General features: G+C 41.6%; 1 protein-coding gene across 2 annotated transcripts in view; it reads right to left on the bottom strand.

The window, feature by feature from the left end:
• ralgps1 (Ral GEF with PH domain and SH3 binding motif 1) overlaps positions 1 to 14,855 on the bottom strand; it is a 147,903-nt gene that overhangs the window by 72,875 nt on the left and 60,173 nt on the right. For both annotated transcript variants that reach the window (XM_029259572.1, XM_018758380.1), the window contains exons 8-9: positions 13,068 to 13,160; positions 1,845 to 1,971 (exon numbers count right to left, since the gene is read on the bottom strand). In XM_029259572.1, coding sequence (XP_029115405.1) covers positions 1,845 to 1,971; positions 13,068 to 13,160 — 220 coding nt within the window. The remainder of the gene's footprint in view (positions 1 to 1,844; positions 1,972 to 13,067; positions 13,161 to 14,855) is intronic.

Raw genomic sequence — 14,855 nt, 5'->3', positions numbered from 1 at the left:
GGCAGCCCAGTTTCCCACAATTCCAGCAGGCAATAAAGTTGTCCGTCTCTGCCTGGGCAAGAGGTCTAACTGTCTGATCATCCTGGCATTTGCTGCAGAACGACAACAAATGAGATTGGACAGCTGTGAAACCACAGGCTATCTTCGACTGTGCAATCTCCCTCTTCCAGTAGATAGTACCAAAGGAGAGGGATAAACGGGGGGTTACAAGGCTAACAGTTTGCACACTCCATTTTTATGTGATGCAGAAATATTAATCACCATAAAAACACAACAGTAAAAAGCATCAGTGCTGCAATTGGCTGTGAAGCCATTGATCTAACAGAAAAAAAAAAAAATCTAATTGTAATAATAAGGGTTAACAAGGACAGCAGGTAGCAACATTTTTTGGGACCCTGAATTTAGTACAAGTTTTTTTTTTTCTTTAATGAAAAGTATAATTGAAAAATTGCACTACATTCATTCATACATTGTCGATAACCACATGTTCAATGCAAGGTTGCTTTCTATCAGCAGTCTATCCTAGAAGCATAGAGTACAAAGCAGGATACATCCTGGGTGTGACACCAGTCCATCACAGGGCAACCACACACACACTGCTTCACTCACACACACTCATTCACCTACATATATACACACCAAGGGCAGTTTACAGTCACCAATTTGGCTGTACCACCTCTTCGGACAACTGTTGGTCTACACAGTAAATACTTGTTCCCTTAACAACATTCATGCCATATCAGTGATACACCATCATGGCACCATATCTCCATACCAGTTTCCATCACCTCCTTGGCCTCTTGTGTCACATCAAGCCAGATGAGTGCATAAAGCTTATAGACCACAACCTGGGCTGTATATAAGTACATACACAACAATGAGTTCCAAAAGAGGTGGAAGGTGGTCACAATTCCAGTCGCAGAAAGAAGACAGGTGACAATTTGGTGACGGGACACCAGACACAGACAGAGGACACAGGTGGAGACACAGCTAGAGTCTCATCTACAGTCATGGATGGAAGTCAATCTCAGCACGAGCCTTGAACCTACAGGAATCCATTCGTTTGTACAAAACACACGTTTCTTTCCATAGGTCTAACGGACAATTTCAGCAAGTTACTCATGACCACGACAGACCAAAAAAAGTGTAAAATCTTACACTAGTGGATGTGGGGAGAGGGACTCTGGGAAATTCTTACTTGATTCGTTACACCTGACACAGAGAATGAGAGGAGCTTTAACAGACAGTTTTATACAGAAGATTTTTAAGAGCTCCTCTTCAGCGACCCTCCCCGAATTCTTTTTCCTTGACAAATTGTATCCTCAGACCCTGGGAAAATGAGCTGCTGCAGCTACCCTGGATAAAAAACCTGGCTGAGTTGAAATACAGTATATAAAGCTATACCAGATGGTAAAAGGGGTGCAGTGCTAGGAACAGCACTACCATTAAGGCTATTAATCCTGAGAGCAGTTTCATGGGTCAGCAAGCCCAATAAACAAACAATATCATTCAGGATGACTAGTTATGTACATAAAAACATTCACTATGAGGCAAGGAGACTTCTTGGAGAACCTGCAGCATGGGCAAGAAAGATGGGGATGTTGGATACATGGATCTTTTAGCTTCACCCCTTGCTCAGCAGTTGAAGCTCCATAATCCAAAACCACATCCAGGACGGCAGCACACTAAATGCCAGGTCAGCTTGGTCTAAACCCAAAACCATGTCGAAGAACCAAGGCGACACAGTGGAGGATAGTGAACACAGACCTCCAGTGTACTGAAGCAGCAAAAGTCATGAGAAGGTAACATGGCGACAATGGAAATGCAGTCGAAGGTAAACTCACCTAGGTAGGGGATGCAGGGCACCATCTTCAGGGAGCGGATGTACTCGCGCATCCGGGTGTAGTTCTCTTCCTTGGAGGTCAGGAAGTCCAGTTTATCAAATGTGGCCTTGTCCTTTCGGCTGATTAGCTGAAAAGGACAAGAAGGCGGAGCTTCAGTTAACAAACCAAGTCTTAAATCAGGGGCTTCCACCCTTTTTTGGCCAACAGCTGCAGGTATAAAAGTGAAAGTAAGTCACATACTGAATCTTAAACGTATAAGAAACATTATGAATTATTCAGTTCTATTTCAGTTAGGTGCGTCTGGTGTGTATCTGACTATAACTGTTATTCGATTCAACAGAATTTATGGTATTTATGGCAGGTACAGTACATATTGGGTGGCCACATGCAGCATTCAGGCCGCACATTAGACACCTGAAACTTAAAAAAGAAAAGGCAGAAATTAAAGAAAAATTTTGCTATTCTGTAAATAGTAAGCGAATAAGAAAAAATCTACCCTCTGTGCTCACATTTTTCATATGCAAATGTTTTACTCCCTCTCACTTGTCAACTTTGCCCAAGTCAGGGTCGCAGTGGTCTGGAACCTATAGCATAAGCGCAATTAATTTCTTTTTTTTTTTTTTTTTAATTAATTTAATTTTTTTCTCTTCTGCTTGTATATATAAATTCACATGTGATACGACTTTCTGGTACGTAATATTGTGCAAGTTCGAAATGGTGGAAGAAATATTGTTCTGTAATGGCAGTAAATTCAAAGCCAGTCCAAACACTGAAAATAATGAGCAGAACCCCTTACACCAACCACCCCAGAGCACCAGAAACATATCGGTGGAAAAATGTTGTATTTTTACAAGCAGATAATCTACAGCCATAGCCCATCTAATTGCTTTCGTGAGAGACCCTCTGGCATTACATCAGTGGCGCAGAGAGCCGGCCCGGCGGGCCCAAGACTGCGCAGTCAGCTGCCGCCGAACACATGTGTCTGAGGTTTCACCGACAGCCCGTGGCAGGCGTCCTCGTCTTTAAAGGCTTTAATGCATTCTGCGCCGCAGACGACGGAAACGCGGCACAGACAGACGTCTGGTTTCAAGCCAAAATGATGTGCATTTCCACTCAGGAAACAAAGAGCAAAGGCGTACATGGATTCAAAAAATAAAAATGTCAAAGTGTCATCTCTGCAATGCGCTGCCCGTCGAGCACTACGCGAACTCAAACGGAACAGAAGAGAGAGCTCAACTGAACCGTTAGTTCAATTTGTGAGGATTGCGAAGGGATTTGAGGTTTATTGCTTGAATGAATGGACATTTGTTAAATGGAGAACTGTCACAGTTGAAAATCTCTGATGCAGCTGAAAAAAAGGGTGAAAAGGGGATGTTTCTGCTCTGGAGAGAGCTGAGTCCATGTCAATGGTAACACCAGCTACAAACAAGGACTCTGAACTAGGCAACATGTGACTGTCTGGTTCATATATGCAGTGTCCGTTGATGGTCTCCTAAACGAAAATAAATACGCCAATACCATGCTTTCCGACACCCAGATATATAAGCTTTTGCTATTATGAGCTATGAAATATGTAGGAGGAATAGGCAAAGAGCGCACCAGCTACATCAGAGTTGCCACATGGGCCTCCTTGTCCCATATTTCAGTTCTCAGTAGCCGTGAGACCACATACGCCCCCCTCCGACGTCACAAATTTATGTAGTGTTTTCTTCATTTCATGAATGAGTGTTATGGATAATTAAGTAGCATAATAGACCTATTATTCCATTCGTGTTTTTATGAAAATAAATTTAAAAGTGTGGTACATGCTGTCTTGGGCAATATCAGAGAGAGACCAAGTCTGCAAAAACTCAGGGTAGTGATCAAATACATTACTTTATCATTCACAAAAAGTGTGAATATTAATCCAATATTAACAAATTAATATGCAGCTCTCTGTGAGAGCAAGGAGGAGATGGGACAAATTTAAAAAGAAGGGAGAATGACAGCGTTTACAGCACTGATTGAATGTTTTTTTTGCTTATTATTGCAACTTAATGTGCAACACATTATAATTTTTCCAGTTTAAATTAATGGTCACTAATGCCAATTCACAACAACGTATCTAATAGTTTGTAGGAATGCACTACACTCATAAACATCCATTAGAGTATAAAAAAGATAAAGGCAACACTAAAACAAAAAGCCTTTGTGGACCACATGCGTGACTTTCATGCATCTACAGAATTCGAATCCAGGATCCAAAAGCAATAACCGTTTAACTATAACAGCTTTATGATTATTAACAGATATAAACACCTAGTTTTGAGGTATGAAAGGTGTGCTGATGCTGTTTGCTACTAGTCCTCCAGCAACTCTAAATTGGAAACAGACGACATTCACAAACGGTCTGGCTGAAGTGAGCTGCCCCTTGTTGCGTTTCTCCTTTCATTCTCTGCCACTGATCATCAAGCCATAGCTCCGGATTTTATATGAACAGTCATTTCTGCAGTTTCTGCTCTGCGATGTGTCTGAGGGTGAGTGGAAATGGTCCTGACAGTTGGCTGACTCAAGGAAAAATATTCCGTAGAACATTTACGCGACGATGCTGTGATGCGATGATTCTAAGTAAGGGATGCAGAACTTCATCAATCATAACAATGTTTATATGTTTAAGAAAATAAAAAAGATTTCTATCCAACACAGGTGTGCAGTATTGTAGTCCGTACAACTTAAATAATTTCTTGCTCTTTTAGATCATCTTTTCATTGATCTTTAATGACTCAATTGTCTAAACAGTTCTCTTTTTTTCCTGTTTCTTACCGCTGACGACATTATCAGGCAACAGAACGAGCAGTTTTACATGAATGCCTCCTATGTGAAATATCATTTGTAACTCAGATCAACGAGTGGAGACAGATAAATACTCAGAGAAAGCGACAGACAGAGGGAGAGCCAACCGGGAACACCCCCCTCTATCCATGGGTGGTTTTTCCTGCCCAACTAAGCAGCCCAGCTTCTCGAGCAAAGGCAGAGGAGAAACCCGCTGCTATCGAACATCCAGGGAGAGTGGGTTTGTCTGAACCACAAACCCAGCACAAGTCCACAAAACACTCACCACAGCCATGCAACCAGGCTGCGTCCGTTCAGATGACTACCCAGGCGATGGAAACGGCGGCATGGAAAAAAAGGGGGGTTCCCACACTCATGTAGAGCCCCACAACCTTCTGTAATCCAAAACGTCAAATAGACCCTGCAGCTTCAGAGACAAATGGGTCACACTGGTGTTGCTGGAGCTTTGTTGACCTCAAACACTAAACATACAAAGTTTAAGTACTAAAAATGCATCATAAACAAGTTTCCACTGGAAGCTGTTCAAGGCCCTCTTCGGTTTGTGATAGTGCTTAGAAAGCACTTCGGAAGAAGTTTTCGTGTGAGAAAAGGACGAGGAGGTAATTCTCCCAGGATCCCTGACATCCCCGAGGCCCTTGAGGTACAAATGACAGTAGAGGGTTGGGTTCGAGTGTAATTTTGGCCCTTAAGTGCTGTACTGCTTTTGGGATAATCTGCACACTCGTGATTTTGTAATGCAATTATCCCACAGGGGATTTCAGGTGCCAGTTCTTCACTTATCAATCACTTACTTATTGAAAGTTAAAAAACGACAAACTCCCTGTCCCCCATCCCATTTTGAGGTCCACCCTAAAGTCTCCTCGGTCAGAAAGTCATAGAAGCACAGCCTCCAAGAGCCTCCTGCTCTCCAGCCCGACAGGGCATCGCTTCCACTGCCAAGTCTCTTTTAAAGCAACGAGAGCAGAACTGCAACTCCCTCCACACCCTTCTCTGTCTGAACCGATCTCACATTTATGTGAGGGAAAGGGTCTTTGGAAAGGGTCTTTTTTTCCCCAAAGTCCTGGGGCACCCGCGTTCTGTCTGTGTAGTTGATCCATCGGCTGAGCGGATCCAAGTCGCCACGCGGTACTGCACTGCTAAGCAAACTTTATATTGGCGCGTAGAAAGAAAATATCTGAAATCCAATCTTTTCCCGTGTGCTTCTGCGGCTCACATGAGTCATATGTCATGCAGTACGGCTACTTCACCTGCTCCGTGCCCGCCAGGGTGGGAAATCAATGCCCAGTTCAGCGGTGCTAGCCAATGAGTGAGCAGTCCGGTAATAAATGACAAACAAACACAGGCGCTCCTTTTTAACTAATATCCCTGGAATCTGGATGCTGCCATGGCCACCGGGAGCGCCTTGGAGCTTCTGCACATCTGCTATCCCACATGTGCAAACCCACACACATGCATGCAACTGCTACCAGGGTTAGCTTCAACTGATTTCACTTAGCACCGCAGCCATCTGTATCCTGTGGAATAATTGTGATGCTGAAAATATCGTCGCCCTACAGCAGGGAGCAAATAGGGTTTCCTGAGCTCTGAAGAACAAGACTATGGGCAGAATGGAGCGCAATGACCCATGAAGGAAACCACCCAGCACTAATACTGGGCTCCTTCAATTGCACATTGTCAGCATAGTCATTTAGCTGACACTTTTCTCTATAGCAACTTACAATGCTAACTTCCCTACAATTACCCATTTATAGAAGTGGGGAATTTTTTTTTACTAGAGCAATTTAGGGTTAAGTACCTTGCTGAAGGATACTACAGCAGGAGGTGAGATTCAAACTTGCTATCTTTGATTCCGAAGGCAGCAGCTCTAACCCCATGCGTTACCAGCTGTCCCTACTCCAGCACTTGGAATGAATAAAGCACTTATGAATACTGTACACATCAACAGTGGCTTTTCCCACATCTGGTACAGTGGAGGGACAATTTTCAGCCTATAAGCCCACAGAAAACCAGTCAAAACTTTAAGAAAACCTGCTGAAACTTCTTAACCGAATGCCAAAGTTTGTTAAGATATTATACAGGCAATGAGAGGTTATTTTTATGAATCCAAGATTTAGAGACACTACTATTTTCATTCTTTAAGTATTTACAGAAACTCACACTCATATAAAACAGTGCCAATAATAGAAAAAAATAAACAAGTTTCCAGCTATTCAAAACTTTTGAATAGTCTTTAAATTCCCTTCTTATATTCCCATTCCCATCATATTCCCTTCTGTGCATTTCAAGGTGCAAACATTGAGATAAAACCTCAGAGGTAAATTTGGTGAAGAACCTTCTGGTTGGAACCCACAGGTCTTTTTTTTCCCCTCTGTTACCATTTTATTTATTTTTTCAATTACTTTCATTAGGTTGCATTCATTTGCATGAACACTGTACAGGTGAACACAGCAAAACAAGAAAGGAACAAGGGCACCGCTAATCAGAATAATTTTCTAATAAGAAGAAGGAGGAAGAATCAGTTTACTGCATGAACAGACAATTTTTAAATCAAGTCCCTGCCCTGAGACATGCCAATCATGATGAACCAAAAACCATTTCATAACAAATGTTTTTCAGAAGGCAACTTAATGTGTAAAGTTTGTACAATTAGAATGTTACAATGATTTCCCCATATAGATGGACAATTTTTGCCATTCTAATTCAGGGTAAATACACTGATTAAGAGTAGTACAGCAAGAGCAAGATCTGAACCCATGACCTTCTGACTGCACAACTCTAAGCACAACAGGGCTTTCGGAGCTGAACTTTGGCAGTGCCAGGTTTGGCATGGAAAGAAGAGAGACGGCCTCAACATATCTACAAAAATGTCAGAAACATAAATCTACAACAGGACGGGCAGACAGGTGCTTTTCATGAGAGTAATATCCAGGCACCGTGGAACACGGCTCTGATTTGTCCATTTGCCAGAAGTAACACCAAAAAATAGTCCTTGAACTCATTTATATTAGTTGAATTATTTCAGCAGACAGCCACCCTCAGACGAAAAAGATGTTTGTATTAGCGTACTGCGTTTCATGTAACACAAAATATTTAGAGCAGAAAAAAAATGTCTCGAGTTAGTGTGTTTTCATCAGCTGCTCATGTTTAACACCTCTTAAAGGAAAAGAAGTAGAAATAGCCAAATGCATGAGGCATGAAAGAGAAAAAGGCCCTCTAAGGAAAATGGTGTTTCACAAAATCTAGTTTTAACAAATGCAAAACACCATGACTCCAAACAAATGTTTGTAGAAAACCTTTATATATGATATAACTGGAATAGTGGGGTGAAAAATCATTGAAAATGACTAACAGAAAAATAAATATGCACCCCACTGACAGTTTATTTTCAACAGTATTTCTTAATTTGAACTTTATTACACACTTAAGATGTTAAACATGGTTTATATGAAAAAGGAAACAATGATTATTGCAGAGATTTGAAGGATTTCTCATTTCCATGGACAACAGATACATTTCAAAGTAAAACTATTATGATCACACACTTTTAATGTTATTGCCAGACATGCATGTATGGAGGAAAGTGAGCATCCAAGAACATTTGTTGCCTGGAAACAACATAGAAAAAGCATAAAAAACTAGTTGAGAAATTTTCAACTTTATGTAAACCCTGAAGGACAGTATGAAGGGATTGTGAATCGGCAAGGTCAACAATGGGCCACAGCATTGTGTTGTCATACACTATACTCATATTCAGCCTAACAGTAAATACGAGAAAAAAAAGTCAGTGTCTCTTCCCTAAACAGTGCTCTCAAAATGTATGGTGTGATAAATCTAACATTAAAATACTGTTATATTGATCATAAAACAGATCCTCTAGCTTGACAACTTCTTCAGCAAAAACAGCAGCCTACCAAGCGCTAAAGACTGAAGTGTGATGAAATGAGAAAAATACAGTCACCATTGGTATATTTAGCATTAACACCTACAGTCTAACTTGCTGCTCATTTTGAAAGTACCTGCACACTTGTAACAGCCCTAAGGGTCAGAGTTATGCGCTTATTTTTAAAGGGATGGAGCAAATGACACATGCTATTATATGACTCTTATGGTCATACCCCCTGCAATGCAGATTATTACAACTATAAATCTCTGCTGGTGGTGGAAGGACAGATATTACAGCACACTCTGTTGAGCGCTTAACTTTATATAATAAAAAAAAAAAAAAACACACACTTTTGTAAGACCAACTGCAACCCAAACCTGCTGAATATTCCAGGACAGGGTACAAGCCAGGCACAGTTAAACCTGAGCCTCCTCATGTGCTTCTTGGGCAATGCACCATAAAAAAGTCCAGTATTGAGTAATTTCCTTTGCATTTCGTAGGGTAAGAGCGATGAAAAGCACAGCCGTATTTACAAGGAAGGAATATTTATTTCACTAGCCTCTCTGTGATGTGGAGGCTCTCGTTGGCATGGCCAAGGGTTGCATTCCCTGTTCGACTATACAAGGATAAGACCATGCATAGAAAGGTTTCTCTCAGGAGCAGGTCTGGCTGCAAAATTTTAGTTTGTACATGGATAAATGACCCCCAGAGATGAGGTCCAACAGTGGTCAGAGCAGCTTTCATGGGAAGTTAGATTTTGAGAAGTTCTGAACATGGAAACTGGATTATGACACAATCTGTTACACTGGGGGTCATCAACAACATTGCAACTGAAGACAGTGGGAGAGCATAGTGCAAGCAAATCCATTTGCAAAAACGCACCCAACACCAGCTATCCATATTACAGCATCGTGAGGTCTTGTTTCTTTCCTACTGATCCTCCCAGAATCCCCTGCTGTTGAAGGTGGGTTGGCTATGCTCAAGTCATCATTGCCTTTAAATGAGCTTGCCCTGGACTGTGGGCCAAAAGAAATGAGTCCATTCTTTGTGATGCAGCCAGACTCACCTCTGCTTAACTACTCCTTAAGGGGCACAGATCGAAAGTGACTAGAAGACTTTTTTGCAATGTGGCCAAAGGAAAATACACAGTGGCAGAAAAACACACAGTGCAGATTGGTGTTTGGCAGGAGATAATAAAAGCAGAGTGATTTCTTTCCCCTCTTGGTGTTACAATTTGTGATATGAATTTAAGAGGACTACTTATTTTTTTGAAGACATGACTGACTGCCATATGGATCTTACGATGCAGCGGTTAAGCAAAAATCATAAAATAAAAATATGGCTGGTGGTTAGCATAGTGACTAAAACTATGGGCTTGATGGTACCTGAAGGAATTGATCTGGACTCCCTTCTTTACTAGAACAAAATCCAGGGTCCTTATCCTGGACTGATCCAGTAAGATTAGTACAATGGACAGCTTGGATAAAATGGAATAAATGTAAGGTACTCTTAAATGGATAACTTGGATGCCTAAGAAACCATGCTTTTGATACCTAACTGTCACCCAAGTAACAAAATAAAACAAAATTAAGGGATAATGTACTGAAACCATGTTGGAGACCTTTCTGTTAGTGTACACCTTTTACCCCGTTCACCCTCAGAGAGAAAGGACTGAGTCAGCCATGAGGAAAGCCCTAAGGCTTAGGTACAAAGCCTCATTATAATCCATCACATCAAAGACCGGATTCCTGGAATATACATATACCGAAGTAATCTGACCTTGCATCTGACATGGATAAATTAACAGGAGTGCTGAACAGTAGCACAGACTCGCTACGAACAGCTGTGTGGCAAGACAAAACCTGCATATTTCATCTCTGTCGGCGAGCAGACTGATGTAGCCACAGAAAATCTGAGCCTTCCCCAGTGGTGCGAAGGATTTGGATGCCAGGGCTAAAACCACAGTAAAGCGAGGGCCAGTCAGAAACAATCATGCACCAGTTGTTCAGAATATAATGGCCACTGGCTTCCATGCCAACCCATCTACCCAGAGGCTTTGTGGGAAGTCAAATCTTGTTATTTTCCCTCACCAAATGACGGTGAGAGTGCAATTGTCGTAGATACATTATCTACACCACTGGGTGAACTGGCTGCCCTTTTTTTGCCTGAGACATGGGCAGCTGAAGTGGAGAGGTTGCCAAACAGCAGCGGGTGCTACAGTGTGGAAACTGCTTATCCTGGTCTAACACGACTCTCCAAGGTTGAAGAATACTCCTCCAGGGAAGCTGGCTGCTCAGGCCAACTGGAGGCTTTCAAAAAAAAAAATCTTCAAAAGTCACGTGAATCGTGATCCACGACTACAAATTCCCCACAGCCGGAAATGTCAATGCAAACTGCACTCTGGGAAATTCATTAACATTAAATAATAAAAAAAAGGGGCTTTTATTTAATAAAAAAAATAAAGTTTTACTGTCTTATGTGGTTGTTTCCAGCTGCAACCCCCAGTGTTCCCACTATGAAAGTCACATCTGGGGGTGTCAGATCTAGGGTACAAACAGAAGCATTAACCATTTTCTTGTTGCTTTTTTAGCCAAATGAGAGGCCTGCGGATGTAACACTAGTATCTTCCTCTAAAACTGAGCTGCCGTCTCGAGCACCCATCCATCTCCTACCCACACAAAAACTTCTGAATAGTCACTTTGCACTCAAATCCTTCACACATCCATTAACTTCCCTTCTTAGGTTGCATTAACCTCTTATATCCCCTGACTGCCATAAAGACAGAAAAGGCCTTTTATAGCAGAGTAGGTAAAATAAGAATGATCCGTGGCCAACCTAAGCATCTTTTACAAGGGGAGAGGGATTTCACATGGGAAACTCATCAGAAGTGGAATCCTTATGGTTGGCTTGTGAATTATCCTCTCATTGCTGCCGTCATAGAAGGAATCTGATGAAATCCAGGCTGTTGATCTCACGTAAAAAGACCGAGTCAATCTTTGATGCTCAGTGTTCCCATCACAATAATTAACCATTGAGTTCTGTTCTGTGGATGAAAAAAGGCCAGTGGAAACCATGAGCTAAGAATGACATCCAAGATGGGCTCTTGTGATGCAGTCTTAGCAGCGACCAAGGTTTGGCAGTCTTACCTCCCAAGCATTTCACGTGTGGTCCTTCAGAACGTAGATATTAACCGTGCAGACAGAATAAGCACGGTTTGTGATCTTTATTTTAAATCCTACCAGAGGTACAGTGGACGTACATTTTGGAACCTCTAGTATATTAAGTCAGCAGAATTTGAGGGAAAAACTGGCCCATAAGATGGTTCCTTGAGTAAAATTTCTAGTTACTTCATACATACCACTCGTACAAGTTACACTGAGTCATGAATCTGTTTGTGACATATATCTGTACATATAGAAACCTTTAGTTAACTTGAATGCATTTAAAAAGGAAACCACTATATTAAAAATGGGCTATAAAAAAGGAGAGAGGGGGGCGCGGTGGCACAATGGGTTGGCCCTTGTCCTGCTCTCTGGTGGGTCTGGGGTTCAAGTCCCGCTTGGGGTGCCTTGTGACGGACTGGCGTCCCGTTCTAGGTGTGTCCCCTTACGCCCTGTGTTGCCGGGTTAGGCTCCGGCTCCCCGCGACCCCGTATGGGACAAGCGGTTCAGCTGATGTGTGTGTGTGTGTATAAAAAAGGATGAAAGATGACAGAGGAGGCACATAAAAACTCTATTCTCTATACTCTACAAGTCTATACATTAACATTTATTCATTTAGCAGACGCTTTTCTCCAAAGTGACATGCATCTCATATAAAATACAACCTGTGCATTACATTAGCATTACAATGCTATACCAATGCAACCTCAGTTTGACAGGGCAGTGAGCTTACATTTGATGCAAACTCACATCAGTGTAATCCATCATCATGGTGTGAGTTTATCATTTCTATCTGCTATGTAGCAGTGTAACTATACAGTGTTGTTTTGACCACTCACATGGGGGGGGGGGGGTTTCACACCAGGAAAAGCAGGAGAGTTTCTCAGTTTTTCATTTCAAATATTCACAACCATAGCTAAACATTTTATGACTAAATATCAGTAAAAACAATTCACATATTTCTGAACACCATTGTGAAATATTAAGCTGTTTACTGTTGGAAGAGTCTTACAGATAAACTGTCAAGCTTCACATGCATGACCAGTCAACCAAAATGAAATATTTATAAATACAAAAAAGCATAGCAGAGATACAGGGTAAAAGGAATTGAAGGCTGATTGGGACCGCTGTGTCCCCATTTGAACCCCTTTCCATGCAGTGGGACTTTTTAATTTTGCTCTCATTAGTTGCCAGCTGGCTTATCCTAATAGCTAACTATGCAGCTATTGTGTATTGCCAGCACTTTTGTCACAGCAATTTTGTCCAGCACTCTGTGTCACCTTAGTGAGAAGAACACTTGATAATGAATGATGAATTAAATTGAAGAAAATTGAACTGAACTCTTACCGCCCAAGTCTTGCTGAGTCTGAAGATGGGAGCGCTTTGCAAGGCGGACACCACAGACACGAGCGAATGCAGGTTGTTCAGTTCCAGGAGTTTCTGCGAGGAATAAACACTAAGGTCACTTACATTCTACTCCAACGTTGTTCTGTTGGGCTCCTGTGCTGAAACGTGAAATGGGGTAACAACGTACCCTTAATGGAAAAATCACGATCACCAGTTAGCATGAACTACCAATTGGCATTGAATATCAGACTTTAACCCGGTCTCCTTTTGAGCAATATGGCTGTGACTAGCTGCTGTTTTATATGGGGTGTTGTGAATAATTAATATTACAATTAATACTGTTAATTAATTTTCAAAACCATGTGAGGATTTTCCTTCAGCTTGGTGTACACAAAAAAAAAAAAAAAAAACAGTAGCAGCATTACTCTATGAATTATCCTTGACTGTGATGGACAAGGCTATTTAATGATGACTGCAGTTGGGATATACTATTAAATCTTAGTTGCCAGCCATTATTTACATAACTGTCAAAACTTCATGTGTCTTAATTGAAAGACAAAACCATGTGTAAACAATGCTGAACCGAACCGATGATTTTTCCCAAGCATGGGGGTAAACAGTGATTGGAAACGACAAGAAATACAAGTTAATAAATTAGCTTCTAAACCACGTTTGCTGAGAGACAATAACAGTGAATTTTCCGGAAATTTTCCAGAAAGAGACAGATCAGTGGTGACCTTTCAGAAGAACTTGATTTCTTATCAGAACAGTGTCGTCATATTCAAACATCAGAAGGTCAAACGGAAAGGTCATTGAATCAAAATGATGGTGACCTTTTGTATTTTTTTTTTTTCCCAGAAAAAAAAAGACACACTGTGCAGAAAACCTGAATATTTTAACGAGAGCATTGAACTCCTGGCACTGCTGAAACGCACATAGTTCTGGAGAGTTCCATCACTTCCATTCCTGGGTCTAGGGTCACCCGAGGGCAGAGCTCCCTGTTAGCCAGAAATGGGATTGGTCCTGTCCAAACTACTATAGCCAGCGAGCGGAACAGACAAATCTGGATTTAACCTTTTACCGCTAATTAGCGAAAAGACAAGAGGGGAACCTGACGTGTGTTTCCGTTGCCCTGTTCAAAGCTGTGCGCTATCCCCAAGAGCTAAACCATCCCCCAACCCGGGAAGTTTTGTTTTTATTATTATCATCTTTTAATTGCTTGTACCTTCTGAGAGCTCCGACCCATAATGTCAAGCCTTAGCCGCGGCACTCTTTCCAGCGCGTGCTCTGCGGCTCTGCTCGTCCCAGTGGCCGTGGGCCAACGGGAACATTTTGTTTTTGTCAACGACAGGCCTGCTTTCACCATCACTCCGTTTGCACACAAGCACCCGCAGCTACTCGTGGGCTGGATCAAAAAAAAATAAAGTTACACGCAAGCATTCAGTGTTCATTTGGGGTATTCTGATCTGAGCATATACTTTTATGTTGCATATCAAACAATAAGTGCGGAATTAAGTGCTAACAAAGGGGAAAAACTGCAAGAACTTCATCCATCTGTTTTGAGGCAGAACTTTCACAGGGCATTTTTCAGTTTAATATATTTATATTTCGAAAGGGCAACCCAAAGCAAACCCTTTGCCATGAAAGTGACATTTAACGACATTTGTGATTTGGCACATTATTCAGATTTCTTTGACGACTTTGTCCAAAGTACAGTGTGAGGTTTATATACTAAGCCACGTACAACAATTGAGCCATTTACACAGGTGGCAATTTTTGCTGGAGCAA

The sequence above is a fragment of the Scleropages formosus genome, chromosome 17 (genome assembly GCF_900964775.1).
Source record: "Scleropages formosus chromosome 17, fSclFor1.1, whole genome shotgun sequence".
Classification (NCBI taxonomy): domain Eukaryota; kingdom Metazoa; phylum Chordata; class Actinopteri; order Osteoglossiformes; family Osteoglossidae; genus Scleropages; species Scleropages formosus.
The sequence above is the reverse complement of the archived record's forward strand: the minus strand, read 5'-3'. Positions and strand labels throughout refer to the sequence as shown.